This window comes from Ceratotherium simum, chromosome 39 (assembly GCF_057802395.1).
Source record: "Ceratotherium simum simum isolate JZ-2026a chromosome 39, ASM5780239v1, whole genome shotgun sequence".
NCBI lineage: Eukaryota > Metazoa > Chordata > Mammalia > Perissodactyla > Rhinocerotidae > Ceratotherium > Ceratotherium simum.
In genome coordinates this window covers 10,941,032-10,953,919 of record NC_141938.1, presented here as the reverse complement: position 1 = coordinate 10,953,919, position 12,888 = coordinate 10,941,032, and the positions used below count along the sequence as shown (strand labels likewise).

The following is a 12,888-nucleotide window of genomic DNA, read 5'->3' as shown; positions in this document are numbered from 1 at the left end:
CGGCCACGCTGTGGCTGTGTCCCACATACAGCAACTAGAAGGATGTGCAACTATGACATACAACTATCTACCGGGGCTTTGGGGAAAAAAAAGGAGGAGGATTGGCAGTAGATGTTAGCTCAGGGCCAGTCTTCCTCAGCAAAAAAAAAAAAAAAAGGTGAGTTCTGGAGATGGATGATGGGGATGGTCGCACAACAACGTGAATGTGCTTAATGCCACTGAACTGTGCGCTTAAAAATGGTCAAGATGGTAAATTTTATGTTATGTGTATTTTACCATAATAATTTTTTAAACAAGACTTAAGAACAGTACCTGGGCCAGAGTGAGCACAATGTGCTTATTAAATCACTGAGATTAGAGTCACTGAAATAGCATCACTGCGCTGCGACCCCCAGGGGCACAGGGTCACATCAGTCTTGTTCCCTGGTATGTGCCCCAGGCCTGGCCAATTGCAGAGGCTCCGGAAAGATGTGATCTTTTGGCTGCTTGAAACCCTTCGGGTGCTCCATTGGTTCACCTGGCCCTCTTGAAGCCTCTGTCCACTCTCTGCCCTCTCTACATCCCGCCCTTCCTAAACCCAGGAGAGTCAGTGCCCCCAGGGTCTGTGTGAGCGGGCCGGGAGCAGGGGCAGGGGGTGGTCCTGGAGTGTTCAGTGCATGGCCTGCCCTCTAGGCCCCTCCAGCCCCCCACTCTCCCATCACTTGCCTCGGCCCAGCATGCTCCCTCGGCCTGGAACACACTCTAGCTCACTCCAACTCCCCTGTCTGAACAGCCCCCTGCGGCTCAGAGCTCTCTCGAAGCATGTGTCTGGGTTTACCCATCCCTCCAGGCAGGGTGGCCAGCGCCTGGAATCAGGAGGGATTCTGGGGGCTCTCCTAGGTCTCAAGGGCACAAGGGGCCTCTTCAGCCAGAGGCTGGAGCTTCTGGAACAGCTGCAGACACTTACGTGAGAGGGGACACACTGCATCATGTAGTCAGGGCAAGGATGGAGGTGGGGGGCCCACACAGGGCGGGGCTGGAGGATGGCCACACCTCCTCCACAGTGGGAAACAGCCCTCAGGCTAGCCTTGCCACATGGACGAGGGGAGAAGCTGGATCCTACGGAGAGGCAGAGGGAAGCCCAGGCCACCCGCCTCTCCTGTGTCACCAGCCTCCCCCCACTGGGCCCTCCTCAAAGGCCAGTCTGGGATGCAGACAGCTGGGGTGGGGCTGGCATCACCAACACCCCCTGGACAATCGCCTCTTGCCAGTCCCCAGGTGAGGAGGCAGCCAGATGAGCAAGAGATGGAAGGAACGAGCACTTCAACCCCTGGGGCTGGGAATGGGGAGCAGCTGGCAGAGCCCACCTCCTCCCAGGCGGCATCCTCAAGTCCTACAGCTGGTGATCCTAGAGTTGGGGAGCTTAACAACCCCCGCCCCCAGCCTTCCCTCCATCCCTGCCACAGGGTGGGCTTGGAGGGAGTCCACCCGACCCTCGGCCACCCCGGGACCCCAGGGCACTGCCCCGGGCGGGGGCTCGGGGCTGAGCAAGGCCGGCCGACCCCAGCAGCGCATGCGCATTGAGGGGCCCCGGCTCCGCGCGGCCGGCCGTCCAGGGGAGAAAGAAGACAGAGGCGCGCGGCAGGTTTCTGTACAGGAAGTCGGATTATACATTTCAGTAACGGGCGAGAGAAACGAGGCATCGGGGCAACAGTGCGGGGGCCACAGGGAGAAGAAGAGATCGAGAGCTGGGGTTTGGCGTAAATCTTACAAAGTGTATAAAGAATCTGTGTTTCTCTACAATAACAAAAACCAAAGGCTACAAGGAGCGGTCGTATGTACAAAACACGGAGATATTGCTTCACTTGCAAACGGGTTCCTGACCGGACGGGGAGACAAGACAGAGGGGGGCCCGGGGAGGCGGGGCGAGCGCGCTGCGTGCAGAACGGGGGGGCGAGAGGGGGAGCCGGTCTCCCAGCACACATCTACAGGCAGGAGCTGGAGGCGCGCGTGCGCACGGGACGGGTCGAGGCGCGTGCTCTGGCTGCGCGGGGGCAGCGGGCTGCGAGCCGCGAGTGTCCGCCTGCCCCAGCCCCTGGCGCTTTGCTCTCTGCCCGGAGGGGGTTCTGGATGGGGACCCGGGGCCAGCTGGGCCCACTGGCCAGAGAGAGGGGGAAGCAATCGCTTCCTGGAGTCTGCCGCGGAAAGCTGGAGAAGCCTGCTCGGTGTGCCCATCTTCCTTGCCTCTGGCCGGCCCTGTCCGTCCTGCCTCCCTCCCCGCCCTGCCGAGCGGCCCCCTGGGACCCCAGAAGAGCAGGCGCAGCAGCCGGGGCTTCTAGCTTTTCTGGGGCGGGACGGGAGGTGCCGCTGGACTCCCGTTCTCCCCTGGCCCCGGCCTGGCCGTGCGCTCAGGGGCCGTGCGCTCAGGGGCAGGGCGGGAGCCAGTCCCAGAGGGACAGGGAGGGCGGGGCCCGGAGGACGGCGCGGGGGGGGGGGGGGAGAGGGCTGGGACGTGCGCGCAGGCGCGCAGGCGGCGCGCGGTCACAGGTTCTGGCAGCACTGCAGCTTGCTGGGCTTCTGTCCGTCGGTGGTGGGCGGCACGCTGATGTCCACGACGTTGTTGCCAGGGGACTCGTCGTGGGCTGCGCGGTCCGCGATCTGCTTCTGCGACACGATGCGGTAGATCTCTGCAAGGCGGGGTGTGGGGTGAGCGCCCCGGGTGCCGAGGCCGGAGTGCTCTCAAAGGCCCCACTGTGCCCTGCGCCCCCATCGCGTCAGGGGAGCAGTGCTCGCCCGCTCGCCCAGTGCCAGCTGTGCACTCAGCAACGGGGACCCACATCTGGTCGCAGATGTGCCCCCCAGCCCACGCCTCTTCTTCTCTAAGATCTGACGGCCCTCAGAAGAAACTCCCACAAGCCCAGTGGCTCTGAGCCCGAGGCCAGCGCCTCCCCAGCTCACCCAGCTGGCTGTTCTCTGGGGCAGCCGGGGAGGGCCCACCTAGGGGAGCTGGGTCGAGGGGTCCCTGTGTCCCGAGTGCCAGCAGAGGCGGGATCTGGCCTGACCCCGTGGAGCAGGCCATGTCCGTCCTCGTGTCTGGACTGACTGGCAGGTTCAAGGAATGAAGTTTCAGGGGCTGCATTCTGGAGCCTGTGACCAGAGTGGCTGGTGCCCCTCCCACCCCGCCCTTGGCGGGCCCACTGGGGTGACGGTGGCCCCAGCCAGGCCCTGGGACCACCTGTGAGGATGTTCTTGAAGGCCTCCTCGACGTTGGTGGAATCCAGAGCTGAGGTCTCAATGAAGGACAGGTTGTTCTTTTCTGGAACAGAGAGAATACTGCCCAGGTGAGCCCCTCTCCGGGACCCTGCCTGCCTGCCTGCCCGCTCACCTAGCTCAGGAGATGAAGGATTGGGGCCAAGGGGGTAGGATGGAGATGCCCACTGCTCAGGGAGGGGCCGTGGACACAGCCGGGGAGGATGGGGGCGATCTGGGGGCGGGGCTGCCTGCCTTCCAGATGCTTCTCCGACGCCTCAGTCACAGTCCCGCTCTCAGGAGCTGGCCCCTGGGGGAGGCCCGGGGCCTGGGCAGATGGCCCGGAGTGAACCCCGGCAGCCCTCGGGCACCACCCTCTGCGGCCCGGCACGCGCTCACCTGCGAAGGCGCGGGCCTCGTCGGTGGGCACAGCCCGCAGGTGGCGCAGGTCGCTCTTGTTGCCCACCAGCATGATGACGATGTTGCTGTCGGCGTGGTCCCGCAGCTCCTTCAGCCAGCGCTCCACGTTCTCGTACGTCAGGTGCTTGGCGATGTCGTACACCAGCAGCGCGCCCACGGCGCCACGGTAGTAGCTGCGGGGGCGGGGCGGGGGCGGGGCCTAGGCATGAGCCACGCCAGCGCCCACGGCGCCACGGTAGTAGCTGCGGGGGCGGCGGCGGGGCGGGCCTAGGCATGAGCCACGCCAGCGCCCACGGCGCCACGGTAGTAGCTGCGGGGCGGGCGGGCGGGGCGGGCCTAGGCATGAGCCACGCCAGCGCCCCCGGCGCCACGGTAGTAGCTGCGGGGCGGGCGGGCGGGGCGGGCCTAGGCATGAGCCACGCCAGCGCCCACGGGGCCACGGTAGTAGCTGCGGGGGCGGGGCGGGGGCGGGGCGGGGGCGGGGCCTAGGCATGAGCCACGCCAGCGCCCACGGCGCCACGGTAGTAGCTGCGGGGGCGGGGGCGGGGCGGGGGCGGGGCCTAGGCATGAGCCACGCCAGCGCCCACGGGGCCACGGTAGTAGCTGCGGGGGGGGGGGCGGGGCGGGGGCGGGGCCTAGGCATGAGCCACGCCAGCGCCCACGGCGCCACGGTAGTAGCTGCGGGGGCGGGGGCGGGGGCGGGGCGGGGCCTAGGCATGAGCCACGCCAGCGCCCACGGCGCCACGGTAGTAGCTGCGGGGGCGGGGCGGGGGCGGGGCGGGGGCGGGGCGGGGCCTAGGCATGAGCCACGCCAGCGCCCACGGGGCCGCCCAGGTTCTGTGGGCGGCAGCTCCTCAGCTCGCACACAGGGCCCAGCTGAGGGGCGACCGTCATGACCTTGAGGGAGAGGGGCATGCCCTGGGGCCCTGGCTCTGTGCCCCAGATTCCGCTCAGGAATGTGGGGGCCTGAGAAGAGAGTGGGGGCCTGGGGTCGGAAGACACCCATGGGGTCAGTCACAAAGAGGGGAGGAGGACACAGCGCCCACGCAGGGAAAGGACTGCTCCTGGGCAGGAGCTGCGATGCCTGCCTGGTCCTGCCCGGATCAACAAGGAAAGTGACGGACACACATTCACCCCGAGGGATTAAGGGGACGGGGAGGGGAGCAGGCCTGGGTGGAGGGAGGCCAGGGTACAGCAAGTGACTGATGGGGAGTGGTTGGGGTGTTGCGAGGGCCTGGGAAGAGGCCGCCCAAGTGGGTCCTGATGGCTGGGTGGCCACGGGGAGGCAAGGGGTGCCAGGTGTGCGTGGGAAGACAGGATGAGTGTGGGACAGGGCGTGAGACCGAGGGGACCTGAGGGAAGGGGATGGCTGGGAATGTGGCCCGGCAGGGCTGAGGAGCCAGCAGAGCCGAGTGGCCCAAGCCAGGCCTGGTTAACAGCCCTCCCTGTGCAGCCACCACCCAGCAAAACTGCAGTGCCTTAGCGGGACTCCAGGGCTCAGAGGGGCCAGGGGACATCCCACCTGGGGTCTTCCCTAGGGTCCCAGGGTTCCTGGAGGTCTCATCCCTCCACCCTGGGTCCCGCTGCTCTCGGGGGTGTGCTCTCCCCTCCTCCTCCCGCCCAACTCCTACTCGCCACTCGGGGCCCACTGGCGCATGCCCCGCCTCCTGCGTCTCCCCGCCCACTCACGCGGAGGTGATGGCGCGGTAGCGCTCCTGCCCGGCAGTGTCCCAGATCTGTGCCTTGATGGTCTTGCCGTCTACCTGGATGCTGCGCGTGGCGAACTCCACGCCGATGGTGCTCTTGCTCTCCAGGTTGAACTCGTTGCGGGTGAAGCGTGACAGCAGGTTGCTCTTCCCCACGCCCGAGTCCCCGATGAGCACCACTGAGGGCGGGGAGGGACACGGTGAGGCCTCGCCCCTGAGCCAAGACCCCACGTGCCAGCCACGCCCGCCCGCGGAACCTTCACAGGGCGCCCCGGGGGCCAACGACGCGGCGGAGTCAGAGCTGGCCTGGAGCCCCCTCGCCCGAGGCACCACGTTTCCTGGTGCAGAAGTGAACGTGGTCCCATAGAGCAAGGCTGCCCCACACAGGGCTTGGGGACTCAGGCAGACGCTTGTGGATCCATCAACCCCCAAACCTCCACTGCAGCCTGGTGGCCTGGCAGCTGTGTACACCCGAGAAAGCTGCAGGGCTGGGCAACCTTGGTCAAGTCACTTAACCTCTCTGGGCTGCCTTTTCCACATGTGTGAAAAGAAAGACAGAAACGGGGCCAGCCCAGTGGCGCAAGCGGTTAAGTGCGCGCGCTCTGCTTCAGCGGCCCGGGGTTTGCAGGTTCGGATCCCGGGCGCGCACCGACGCACTGCTTGTCAGGCAGTGCTGTGGCGGTGTCCCATATAAAGTAGAGAAAGATGGGCAGAGAAGTTAGCTCAGGGCCAATCTTTCTCAGCAAAAAAGAGGAGGATCAGCATAGGATGTTAGCTCAGGGCTGATCTCCCTCACACACACACACAAAAAGACAGTAACAAGAGCCACCTAAGGGAGGGGGACACCAGGTTCTTACTTACAAGGGTCTGTCTCTGGAGCTCTAAGGAACAGGAATTAAGAAGCCTCACCCCCACGCCCACCCCGCGGTCTCCTCACAGAAAGCTGCTGTGAGCAAACCCACATTCAGCCCCAGCACAGCCCCCTGGCTCACGGGGAACAGGAATGTGCCCTCTGGACATAGCCGGGAAGGGACAGAGCCTGCCGCCTGCCCCCAGGGTCGGTCTGTGCCGCAAGGACATGGGAACAACGAGAGCCCTCCTGAGCAGCGCAAGGCAGACCAGGCCCCTCGGGTCTCTCCCTTCATTCTCCCTTCATCCCTGTCCCAGTCGTAGAAGCGCTGCCTCCAGGGGAGGCACATGAGATGGTCCAGGAGGGGCCCGTGCCCAGGAGGACTGTCCTCAGGCCCAGGGCATACTGGAGACTCCTGTATGTACATGCACATGTGCGTGCGCACATGCGCCCGGGTGTACGTGCAGCACAGAAGAAACAACACATGGCCGCCTGATCAGACACACCAGCCAGAAACCACATGGCCCCAAGTGTGGGCTTTGGGTTCTGGCACCCGAGGGTGGGTCTGCCCAGTGCAGAGCCATGGGGGCTGCCGGCTTGCTCACCCATGGTTCCGATGAAGAGTTTTATGTGTGTGTCCAGATTCCTGCCACTTCTTACCACCATCCCTGCACCCACCCTCCTCCCGGCCGCAGCCACCTCTCCTGGGGCTGCTGCACCTGCCTCCTCCCTGGGGGCCCTAGCACTCTCATCTCCAACCAACAGGCTGTTCTCGTTGTGGCGGCCAGAGGGCGCCTGTGAGCCCCTGAGTCAAGTCCCGCCCTCCTCTGCCCACAGCCCTCCAGGGCTCCCACCTCCCAAGTCCTCCCTGCACCCATGCAACCCTGCATGACCCGCCCCCGTCCCCTCCCTGCCCTCACCTCCTTCCTCTCTGCCCCTCTTTGCCAGAACTCTGAGGGATGCGTGTGCATGCTGCCCTTTGCCTGGACGGGTCTTCCCTGGGCACCAGCCTGGTTCCTGCCCTCATCTCCTCCAGGTGGTCCCTCAGATGGCACTTGATCAAGGAGGCCCTCCCTGCTGTCCTCTTAAAACCCCGCCCCCCCAACACTCCCCACTCCCCTCTTCTGCCTTTCCTCCATGGCTCCCACCCCCTCCCACTCCCCAGGTCTCTTTTATTCGTTTTTTTGTCCAATCTGCCTCGAGGGCGGGCATCTGGGACCCTCTGCTTCCCTGCTGTATCCCCAGGACCTGGCGCAGTGCCTGGCACACAGGAAGGAATGAACAAACAGCAAAGTGGCTGGCAAAGCCGTGGGCCCACCTCCCCCCACACCGGAAGATGCCCAGGTCACCATCCTCGGGCCACAGGTGAGGAGGGAGCAGGCGAGGCAGCCACCACAACCCAGCACCCTCCCTGGGCTGACTGCCTTAGAGCCAAGAATAAAGAGAACAAGAAGAGTGTTTAGTGAGTCTGTGCTGAGAGAGCCCTTGATGTTGTGCCTCACCTCACACAGCCTCACGTAACCCATTTTACAGATGAGGAAACTGAGGCACAGAGGGGAATGACAAGCCCAAAGCACATGGTGAGCAGGGGGCAGAGCAGGGGTCTGAGCCTGTGCGTCTCTGCAGGTTCGCTACCCCCTCCCAACCATGCTCACCAGGCAGCGACCTGCCAAGGGCCACCCAGCTGGAGGGTGGTCTGGTAGGATTTGAACCCAAGTTTTCCGGGTCCAAGGCTAAACTTAGGGGTCTGGGTTCAGCCTTCTCGTGTCCCACCACCTGGGGCATCCTGACCCTCGGGAGTAGCCAGCAAACTCCTACTCATCCTTCAAAACCCCTTGGTCCAGGCCTCTCTTCTCCCCCCAAAGCACCACGTGGCCTGGCCCACAAGATGTGTGACAACAGTGCCAATGTCCTCTCACGACAACGTGGGTGCCCAACACAAGACTGCGAGCTGACTTCAGAGAAAGGTGGAAATGGACATGGGCCTGCCGCCCAGAGCCAAGGACTCCCAACCATGCTGGGGCCTCAAGTCAGCTCCCAGGCCATGCAGGGCCAGACTAGACTGACTGTGGGGCCCAGCACCCACACCCCCAACCCCTCACCTCCTTCCCACGGCAGCCACAGGAACCCAGCCGAGGCCAGGGGGGGTTGCTCAGTTCTCAGGTTCTCAGGTCCTCAGGAATGGAATAGGAAATGAAGAGGAGGGTCCCCCTCTGGAGGTGTATCCCCTGCACCCCCTCACTCCCTTCCCAGCCTTGGGGTCCCCTTAGCCCCACTGGTTCTGCCCTGACCCAGCCAATAACCTCCTCAGCCCCTCAGGCCAAGCCCAGCCCTAAAGGCTAGGTTTACTGAATTCTCAGGGCCACCCCAGGGACAAATGTTGACACTGTTATTTCCTTTGTAAAGTTGGGGACACTCAACCCAGGGTGACCAAGTCCCCCAGCCCAAGGTCACCCACTGAGCACAGAGCAGGACGAGGGCCACCAGCCACTGCCCAGACGAAGGGCGGAAGGCTGGGCTGCCCGGGCAGTCCCTGGCACACGGTGCCGGATGCAGAGAGGTGGCCAGTGGGACAGCGGCCGGGCTGGCCCCAAGTGCAGGCTGGGAATGAGAACAGCATTGTCCAAGACACAAGCGATCTATTGTCTCAGGGAAATAAAGAGCTCTTGAGGACATGGCCCCCAGCATTTCCACAGAAGTTGGTGGCATCACTGGCCGGGAAACAGCCCCCCGGGACATGCCACTTGGCTGGCAGAGCAGGCAAGCCCAGTTGGCGAAAGCAAAGAGTTGGCACCTCTTGAAGCTCTGGGTCCTCTGGCCGGTCCCATGACAGTGTGGCATCCCTGGGGCCCACAGTCTGAGCTCAGGCAGACTGAGTGGCCATTCAGCCGGGGGGCTGGCTCCCCTACTCCAGGCAGAGCAGGGCCCCGCCTCTCCTCTAGGAAGCTGGCCCTGACCACCCCAGGCCCCAGCAACTGGAACTTGGGGCAACCCTGCCACAGCCATTCCCTGGGGAATCAGAGAGCAGAGGACAGGGGCCCAAAGTCAAGGCACAGGCAGAGCCTCCACTGGCAATGGGGAAGATGGTGTGCTCAGATCCTGGACCAGGGGGGCTGGGTGGGGGGCCCTGCCCAGGCTAGAGAGCGGGAGGCTGCCTCAGGAGCACCCGGCAGAGGGGCCGAGCACTGGGGCTGGCCTGTTTCCCGGGAGCCGGCTGCCACTCGCTCCTGGCACCTCCCCAGAAGGACTCCTAGATGGGGCAGGGGCCAATCCAGAGGAGAGGGCCCTGGGCCACCACGGCAGCTTCCCACACCAGCCACGTCCTCACAGGCCAGGTGAGTGCCTGGGGGCTCCGGGAAGGCCTCGGTGGCCCTTGGGGACACAGCTGCACCCACTGTGGACCCCACAGCCAGTCCATCAGAGGAGAGGTCAGGGGCGCCCCCCCGGGAATCAATGGGCAGGCTGGGAAGATGGTCCCGGGTTATAAAATGTTAGCAGGATAAATGTAAGGATCTATAATTAGCTACAAATAAACAACCTCATTTCTAGGGGAGGGCAGAATGTGCAAGGAGGAAAATAAATAGCACACAGCACCAACGGGGGTCTGTTGGCCTTGGCCGAGCAGGTCAGGGGATCCAAGGTATGATGTGGCTGCCAAATAACATAAGGCATTGAGAGACGGCAGGACAGGGGGCAGCCAGTGTCCCAAGGAAGAGGGGTGGCCCCTCTGTGCCCAGGGCAGGGCCAGGGGAAAGTGACTGAAGCCTGAGGGAGGCTCGGGGGGTGGGGGGGGGCGGCGGCAGGCAGAGGATCACTGCCCTCTCCACTCCTGAAGGGCTCTCCCGGCTGGAAGGCACCTGCTCGACTCAGAAAAAGGAGGCCAGAGGGGGAGGGCAGCAGCACAGGCACCTGCTCGACTCAGAAAAAGGAGGCAAGAGGGGGAGGGCAGCGGTGCAGGCACCCCCCACCCCCACCACGTGCCAGTTGCCACAGGAGCCAGATCAGTGTTTCCAGGAAGCGGACCCTGGAGATGCATCCCGGGAAGCACACGACCGCTCCATTGCCCCTGACCCAGTAACTGTACTTCTGGGAACAAACTTCAAGGAAATAGCCCAAAGGGCAAAAGATGACTTGTGCAAACGCTTGGAGCTGCATTATTTATAACAGCAAATGGTTGAAAATAACAAGCGGGGAATGACCACAGAAACCTGGAGGTGGCCACTGGAAATGCCTTCTGCCCTGGCCGTGCCGCATCCGGGTGAGTGCCCAGCCCGGACCTGGGAAGCAGATGTCTCAGGGCAGGCTGAGGAAAGACAGCCACCAGGTGCAGCAGGACTGGAGTCCGGTCCACCTGTCACCAGTCCCCAGAGCCCTGATAGAGCTTCCCCTGCTCTTAGGTGAGACCCCAAGGCTCAGCCGGCAGCACCAGGGCCTTGGCTTGATGCCTGCCGACCGCACAGCCTCACCGGCCAGCGACATATCAGCCTTCACGCAGCTCGCCAAGCCCATGGAGCTGTGTGACGACCCTGGGCCTTTGCTTGGGCACCCCCTCTGCCCAGAAGCCTTTCACCACATGGATATCCCAGGTACGGAGCATTCCACCCCACTCTCCAGGTCCCCAAGGTCCCCTGGCCCCCACATGCTAGATAATACTACAGACACAATGGGTAGTGACACAGACCACACTCCCAGGGCTGGCCAGGCTCCCCCATCGAGGGGAAGATGCCAACAGCTGGCATGGGAGACAGACCCGCAGACAGCAGGGCCAAGGTGCCCTACGTGGGCCCAGGGGTTAGCCTCAAGAGTGGCCATTGTCAGCCAGGGAGCCCAGCACAGGCCCTGACCGAAGCCCAGCTTGGCACAGAGGCGCTGTGAAGCCAGTGACCCCCCAATCAGGAGGGAATCTCCCACCTTGAGGGGCAGGGTGAATGAGCTCCCCACTGGCCCCAGGCAGGCAATGGCTGCCTGATCTGCCTCAGCCTTACTTGAGGCTCTTAGAGTCCTCTACCCCCCCGGGCAGGGTTGGTGAGGCCCGGCCATCAGCGCGCACGCGTTGGGGGAGGCAGTCTGACAACCTCGGCCCCAGATCCTGGCTGCCAGGCCCCCCCCCCCCGCCCCCCGCCACACTTCCTAAGTGGTAAAGCCCACAGCTAGCCTAGGCTGAAGTCCTGCTCCAACATTTAACATTCGTCTCTTTGAGCCACCGTTTCCAGGTCCATAAAGAGAAAGGCTGGATAATACCGACCTCACAGGGTTGTGAGCATTTCAATGACTACATGAGTATAAAGTGCTTAGAAAAGTGCAGGTATTTGGACTGTGCTGTTAATATTCTAAGAATTAAGAGATATAATTGTTGCTGTTAAACACTGGGCCCGGGTCCAGCACACACGGTCCCCCCAGGTGCCCCTCCACGCAATTCGGGGTCCGCACCCCAATCCAGGCCCCCCCCCACATTTCAACCCCCATTGTCCGCCTCGCCCTTCCAAGGCCCCGCCCCCAGACGCGCTGCCACCAATCAGGTCTGGCCCCTCCCACCCCGTGAAGCGCCCCGCCCCCAATCGCCCCGCCCCAGCAGTTCTTGGACACGCCCACTACCGCCTAGCCCCGCCTCCAAGGCCCCGCCCCCACCACGAAAGGAGCTTTCCGCCCAGCCCGGCCCGCCAAATGCTGGGGCGGCCCCGCCCCCTCCTGAGGCCCCGCCCCCAACGGCCTCTCCCACCGCTCCGGGCCCCACCCCCTCTGTGCCCCAGCTCCGCCCCGGCTCATCCAGGGCCCCCAGGGCTCCCTGGGCCGCCCGCTCCGCACGGTCGCGCACCCCGGCCCGAAGCTGACCGAGCCTGGCCCACCCCGGCCTTCCCGACTGCCTGACCCGCCGGGCCCCAAGCCCCGGGCTCCGGCCTGGGCCCAGCGGCCTGGAACGCAACCTCGGCCCGCCTGCCCGCCGCCTCGCCGCCGCGCCCTCGCCCGTCTGTGCCCCACCGGCCACACCTTTGAATAGGTAGTCGTACTCGTCGTCCCGGGTCCCCATTGTCCTGGTGCTTCCGGCGGGATCGGCGACTCCGCAGCCCCACCACAAACACCCGACGGGGGCGGAGCCGGCGCCGCGCAGAGCGGCGGCCGGATGGCTAATCAGCGGCGGGTGGCGTAGCGACCGGCACCCAGGGCAGCCAATCAGAGGCGGAAGCAGAGTCCCAGGGGTGGGCGCCGCTAGGATCCGCCCTCCGCGCTCCTGGTCTCCTGGAGAAAGGCGGAAGGAATGCGGACCTTTCTGAAGTGACAGCTGCGCCAGCCTATCAAAGGCGGGTTTAGGAAGGCGGGGCGGAAGAAGGGAAGAATGAAACGGATTGACGGAGCGAGTAGCCAATGAGAGGCTTAATTCGGACCGTGCCCGACTGCCAGAGGACCTGTCCGGGGAGGGAAATAGGGCTACGTCCAGGTGATGTTACGCTATGTAACGTCCCGATGACATCATAGGTCAGTGCACGCTGCTCTGCCTCCCCGCCCCATAAATGACCCTGTCTGGGGGGCCTCTCCCCGAGGTGTTTTCCATTAGAGGTCACCTCTCCTCTCTCGGTTGCACTTTCCATCACTGTATTGGTGTCTCATTGCGATACCGTTTTGCATCAGTTTCCTTCATCTGTATAACAGGGAAGAAACCTCATGGAATCTTTGGAAGATAACTAG

The 12,888-nt window shown here is 64.0% G+C and overlaps 1 protein-coding gene across 1 annotated transcript; it reads right to left on the bottom strand.

The window, feature by feature from the left end:
* Positions 1-1,620: 1,620 nt before the first annotated feature.
* RAB11B (RAB11B, member RAS oncogene family) lies at positions 1,621-12,325 on the bottom strand. The gene is made up of 5 exons (XM_004443770.3): positions 12,193-12,325; positions 5,338-5,533; positions 3,628-3,821; positions 3,215-3,295; positions 1,621-2,666 (listed from the first exon to the last, which is right to left on the bottom strand). The coding sequence occupies exons 1-5, from the start codon at positions 12,230-12,232 to the stop codon at positions 2,521-2,523; spliced, it is 657 nt and encodes a 218-aa protein (XP_004443827.1). The 5' UTR covers positions 12,233-12,325; the 3' UTR covers positions 1,621-2,520.
* Positions 12,326-12,888: the final 563 nt, after the last annotated feature.

Coding starts and splice junctions, on each gene's coding strand:
- RAB11B (XM_004443770.3), bottom strand. CDS start 12,232: ATGGGGACCCGGGACGACGAGTACGACTACCTATTCAAAG. Junction 3,296..3,627: donor CGAGGCCCGCGCCTTCGCAG/GTGAGCGCGTGC, acceptor TCTCTGTTCCAG/AAAAGAACAACCTGTCCTTC. Junction 2,667..3,214: donor CTTCAAGAACATCCTCACAG/GTGGTCCCAGGG, acceptor CCCGCCTTGCAG/AGATCTACCGCATCGTGTCG.